The 6,260-nt window shown below is 38.1% G+C and overlaps 1 protein-coding gene across 1 annotated transcript in view; it reads left to right on the top strand.

Annotated features, from left to right (window-relative positions):
* The window catches only part of LOC113232280 (SET domain-containing protein SmydA-8-like), a 64,741-nt gene that overhangs the window by 40,977 nt on the left and 17,504 nt on the right, over window positions 1-6,260 (top strand). Inside the window, exons 8-10 of the mRNA XM_026466951.1 lie at window positions 3,574-3,803; window positions 4,497-4,756; window positions 6,194-6,258. Of these exons, the coding sequence (XP_026322736.1) occupies window positions 3,574-3,803; window positions 4,497-4,756; window positions 6,194-6,258 (555 nt within the window). The remainder of the gene's footprint in view (window positions 1-3,573; window positions 3,804-4,496; window positions 4,757-6,193; window positions 6,259-6,260) is intronic.

A 6,260-nucleotide genomic window follows, 5' to 3' on the forward strand; every position in this document is an offset into this window, starting at 1 on the left:
ATTGTGCTTGGCTTTTTACATAATTATGTAACAGTAACAGTACTGCGTAGCCTTGTGATGTATTATTGTGGGTGGCCTTTTACTAGTAAGCACTAAGTAACAGTAATCAGCTACCTAGCCGTATTCTTACTGCTTTGTGCGTGACTTTTTGTTAAGTCATTTGCGTGGCCATTTGTTGCGTGACTTTTTGTTAAGTCATTTGCGTGGCCATTTGTTTCAGCACGGTTGCATGGCCCTCAAACAACATTATATCGTATTCTTACTGTTTTGTGCGTGACTTTTTGTTAAGTCATTTGCGTGGCCATTTGTTGCGTGACTTTTTGTTAAGTCATTTGCGTGGCCATTTGTTTCAGCACGGTTGCATGGCCCTCAAACAACATTATATCGTATTCTTACTGCTTTGTGCGTGACTTTTTGTTAAGTCATTTGCGTGGCCATTTGTTTCAGTAAGATTGCGTGGCCATTAATTTAGAGAGCGTGGCCATAATGAATCGTCGATCTAACCTTCAAAGCGTTCGCGGAGTAGCAAATTAATTTACTTTATTTTTATTCATTTGGATTTTCTGAAAGTAATGCCTGAATCTGTAAATAATTGTATTTAATTTCAATATAAAGTAATTTAAAAGAAGGTACTTGCAAAATAATATGTGCCTTGCAATGTAATGCACATCGCGATCAGTATTATTGCATATATTACTTGCTATACATAACTGCAAAATAAATTTGTTATTTATAATTATTGAATGAATAAATAATTAATTATAGTTACCCTTTATTATAATATCAATTTAACGATCAAGCACTAGGCCAGCTTGCGTGAAGTTATACGTAAGTAGTAAGTGTAAGTTACTTGTGGTAAACGTATTTATTTAAACTACTCAGGTTATTCTACTTCGAGTCACTTGAGTGTTGATTTTTGTTATTATATTACAAAATTGCACTAGATCACCTTACCACTTAAATAATACCTGTAACTATTCCTTGGGTTACATAAGAGCAATATTTTCCGTTTGGATTAATAAATCTAACACCATACACACAACTTTTTTTTTCAGTGTAAAATATCCACTAATCACTTTATTTATTGATGCAAGGTGTAAATGAAATTAAATATACGTCAATAATTGACACTTCAGCGATTATTGATACCTAGGTACTTGTAAAGTAGTCACCAGTTCTTATTTGGGTATATTATCTATCACATATCAATTCGCACCAATGTGAAATGATTATGTGAATTAAAATACTTGAAGGTATCATCATGTGAGCCATACGATTTAATCAACCAGTTTGACCACGATTGACTTTTCTACGAGCTATGTGCTTAGACACCCTTGTGCTACTTTGAATTCGTCACATAGTTCATCGATATGCTCTAAGGTTCATTGTCACTTTTTCGTTTTGCATCAAGTGCTGTACTGCTTTACTTTGGACAGAAGGAGATTAACTTAAATTGGAAACAAAACGAACAGGTATGCTTACCTGCATATCGCTGCTTTTCAAGAATAGCGGTTCAACTTGAAATTGATCCTGTTTTTTTCTGACATTTATTCACAAAAGGCAAAATTTTGATGTGAATTAGACTACAAATGTTTTCGTTAGGTATAATAAGAGATTAATGACAACATTGGGGTGGTATTCGTTAACTTTGCGTACCACACACTACATGGACCTGACATATCACTAGCTTTTGAGGTAGGCCGCCATAGTACATAGTTATCGATATATAGGACTAAACCTTGAGACAATTGTAGACCAAACATTGTCAATTTTCATAAACAAGCATAGCTCCTGTCTAAGAGGAACTGTAGGATTTTGCGCTCCTTCGCATTTTATGGTCATGTTGATCGCATAACTGATATAACTTATAATTTTCAGTTTTGAGTGCGTACACTGACGTAACTCCAATTTACAACTCATGGATCACTCCTTCGTATTTCATGACCATATAGATTATAAACTGACTTAACATTTTTATAAGTAACTTCCATTACTTATAAAACATTACAATTTTCACCTTATGGGGCACTCAAGGTGTTTTCACTCCTTCATATTTGTTGTTCTATTCGGCTAATAGTTACAGGCACTATTTGTTGTTGTGTAGTCGAATTTATCAATATCAAGCGTATTTGTTGAAAACATTTTTTCTTTTAGATGTTGCTGATTGTACTTTATTATTTCCAACATCACTACTTAATGATAATTACCATATTAATGCCAACAAACGGGAATGTTGTTATGAATAAGTTTTTTGAAAGGACAGCATAAACCAGTCATTCAATGAGTAGGTAAGTATTTTAATATAGTGACAAAGATGTTCACAAAATGTAAGCTGCTGCTTACACTTTTGCAGGCCATGTCTAATTAGCAAAGAAAGGATTGGCACTGCTGAATTAATAACGTAATGTTGGTCAAAGTTTATTTTCTTTAATTATTTTTTTTTTTACATATTTTTAACATGAAGTTTGTTTAAATTGCAAGCAACAAATCTACTCTGGTTATCAATTTCCCTGTAAAGTCACTCACATATTACGTATAGTCGTAGGTGAACATCGTAATTTGTAGTTCATACGTAATCTTGCAATGTAAGTTAGCAATTTCAATACAGGTAATACAAACTACACAACAACGAGAACATTTATTTTTTGTAAGTATTAGCAGGCACTTGTGTTTTGGGCTAGTTTAGTAGCCAACGGTATAAGTTTGTTTATATCATTTCTCGGGCTAATAGAATACGACACGGGTGTGTACACCATGGTATGCGGATAATATGTTATTTAATGGACTTCAATCAATCATCAAAAGAATCATTTCAACTCACGCACGGCACATACTTCCAATATGCAGATATTATATTTATATGCCTTAGTGAAATGGATTCTAATGATTTGAAATAGTGATACATACCTCCACTTCTTTCTTTTTTTTTTTAACAAAGTTGAGTCGGAGCTGATAACCTCGACGACATTTCGAAATATTATTAATTCTACTCACGTTCTTTATCCTCGTCGCCATTTGTGGCGTTTACGCTACTTAGTATAGGGATAGCTCAATGAAACAACATGTGTTTACTTCACGTACACGTGCGATACGTCCGCTCACACCACTGTCTAGTGTCGTAGTGCGGGAACGGCGGGCCGCAGTGTAACTTATATTGTCTAATGTCTGTGGTACATTATGTGCATACACTACAATGTGGTCCATCTCTTACTTTCGCTTAGGTTAGACCCATGCTAGATGAGATTTTGGTAGAAATATTATATCGGGAAACAATATAATGCCACAAATCGTCGCCTTACATTCTCAAACTCGAATTTTAAAGCACAAAGATACTGAAATGCAAGAAATGGATTGCATATACAAATTTTGCAGGCCGATTTCACGTCAAATTTCCTTTATATTCACACACTGGCTTTTACTTATTCTTAAAATAATGCATTGAAATTAACACCCTTGATGACAAGTAGAAAGTTTTGTCATCTCCCGAACAATCAGTCTTTATAAGACGCGAGCTTGAGAAAGAAAGGCGTCGAAACATAAGCGACGCCCTTCGAGCCGAACGCCGCTCCGCAGGGCACCCTGAGGCGCCGCGCGCACCTGCGGCTGAGCAAGTTCTTCGAGTGCGCGTGCGCGCGCTGCGCCGACCGCACGGAGCTGGGCACGAGCGCCGGCGCCTTCCGCTGCCCCAAGTGCGGCGGGCGCGTGCTGGCCGGCGCGCCGCTGGACGCCGCCGCGGCCTGGGCCTGCGCCGCCGCCTGCGGCTACGCCATGCCGGCCCGGGCCGTGGAGATGCTGCTCAAGAGGTGACTCGCTTCGACCGCGGTCGGTCTGGTTGTAGCTCGGCCGACAAGAGCGGACGCCCCAACGGTAGCAGACGCTCGTTAGAGTCCGAGTCGTAACGTGACTTAAAAGGCGCGCTCGAATAATTTACAGACCTTCCAGAAACACTTCTTTTTAAATATAACTGATCAAATTCCAGAACGATTGAGCTAGGCAGATTGATTGTTTTCATGCAGATTCAATCTTTAGTTTATAAATGTCACAAAATCTTGAAATAATATTTTATTACAATACCAAAGAAAATAGAAAGCTTTTTCATGTAGATATATACAGTAAGGATGCATCCGCTGATGTGTCAAAGACCTGCATCAGCATGTGGAGTATTTTCACAAAAATATATATAAATATTGTAACACAGAGTTTAAGGCTTTCGTGGTTGACTGCAACATGACCATGGAGCGTGCAACCGTTCCAAAATATCGGGATAATAAAAAAAAGTCATACCGTCATAAGAAGCCTGAAATTAGTGATAATCATTTAAGTAATGTAATATTGGTTGACTTTCTAGACCGTTTCCAGGCAAAGAATTAACATATTTTTAGTATCACCCTGTGATTTCTACAGTCGACGCCTTCGATGCGAGCGATTAATTGTATAATACCTACCGAGAAACGCAATTTATTTATTTAATTACGTTTATTCTGTGTCTCTTTTAGGTTAACGGACGAGTACGAGGCGGTGGACGCGAGTGACGTCGTAGGCTTCGAGAGCTTTCTCCACAAGTACCGCAACGTGCTATACCCCTCGCATTACCTCTGCCTCTCGGCGAAGCACTCTCTGAGCCAGCTCTACGGGAAAGTTGAAAACTACATGATCCACGAGATGCCCGAGCAGGAGCTCAACCGGAAGATTGAAATTTGCAAAGATTTGATGAAGGTGTTCGATGTTATTGAGCCGGGATATTCCAGATTGCGAGGTGAGTTAAGAATGTTTAGGTAATTCGACCTCCGAAATGCGTCAAAACAAATAGAGATCATTGCCTGCAACTGCCTCCGTGACCGAACGGTTACCATGCTGGTCTGCCACGCAAAGGTCCCGGGTTCGATTCTCGGGCCCGGAGAAATACTCGTAGGAGAGAGCGGGGCTGAACGTTCCGATTTTCAAATAATTTGCAGTTTTATACTGAAAATGAAGGATTTGATTTTCAACATGTGGAAATGTTGAACAAATGTTTATCGCTTTTTGTAATAGTATAGTCACTTCTACTAATATCTCAATAGTCTTTTTCATAGAGGCAAATTTTTGACAAATTTCGGAGCGGAACATTCAGCCCCGCTTTGGGGCACGTTGTTCCGCCTTTGAGGCAAATTGTTCCGCCTAGATTATGACAGAATAAAAAAGATTTTCTTAAATAAAACCACCTATTTTATAATTGTAAGCATTTAATGTTTATATTATGCACAACTAACATAAAAAAAACAACTACATTCTTATTCATCAGTAATCATCAACGCTCATTTCTTCATCTGAATCACAGTTGAGGCACACATAAGTGACTCTATCATCTTGTCTAAATATTTGACACGAGCCTGTTTGTAGTTTGGCATCCTTAAAACAAAGAAAAATGGTCATAAAAATTTAGATTGTATGTAAGTATAATTGCAGGTCAATTGGGGAAGTTGTTCCTAGGAACAACCAACCCCGCAAGAGAGGAACTTATAGCCCCAAATTACGTTTTTATACGAATACTTTGCCGGCAAAGTAATAGAATCAATCAAAAAAATACTCAAACAATAAGATTCCTTACTAATGTCACTACAATTTAGAAAAGTTACGTATGAATCGGCCCATAATAAACAAAGACAGACCAAGAAATTTAAACAAGTAAAAATTTACTTCCGTGATATTTTTTGGAGTAACTGAAATGGCTGCCGACAAGACGCATCACCTGACGCTGTAACGACGCGCTTCACATGAAGTGCTACATATTTTCCTTGCAAAGTTATTGCTGTGAGAACAACTTACCCCGGGAACTACCAGCCCCGGACTCCCCTATTTGTATGCCCTACATTTATTTCTCTCGTGCATTTGGGTGTAATTTGTGGTGTTCTATCTATTTGTCCATGGCACCCGCGACACGGGGTTTCCCTAGTGCGGGGATATGAGTGTGTACGTTATTTATGTATTTATTTATCATTAAAAGCGTTGCAATCAGAATCTAAAAAAAAATGTGGCAACCAACGCGGGTAGTCGCACCATCATCATTCATTATAGAACTCAAACGTTCTACTATTTGATATAGTAGATGGGTTAATTGTTGTGTTCGAGAAAGTTTGAACAAGAGTCTTTCAAAATCAAGGTGTAACGGTAACGAATAAAAAAAGATAACGAAGTGTGTTGTTTTTGTTTTCAGGTGTTACACTATACGAGCTCCACGCGCCGTTAATGATTCTGACAACAAGGCAATTTGAGAAGAAAGC

The sequence above is a fragment of the Hyposmocoma kahamanoa genome, unplaced genomic scaffold (genome assembly GCF_003589595.1).
Source record: "Hyposmocoma kahamanoa isolate Upper Pololo Valley unplaced genomic scaffold, ASM358959v1 68, whole genome shotgun sequence".
Lineage (NCBI taxonomy): Eukaryota > Metazoa > Arthropoda > Insecta > Lepidoptera > Cosmopterigidae > Hyposmocoma > Hyposmocoma kahamanoa.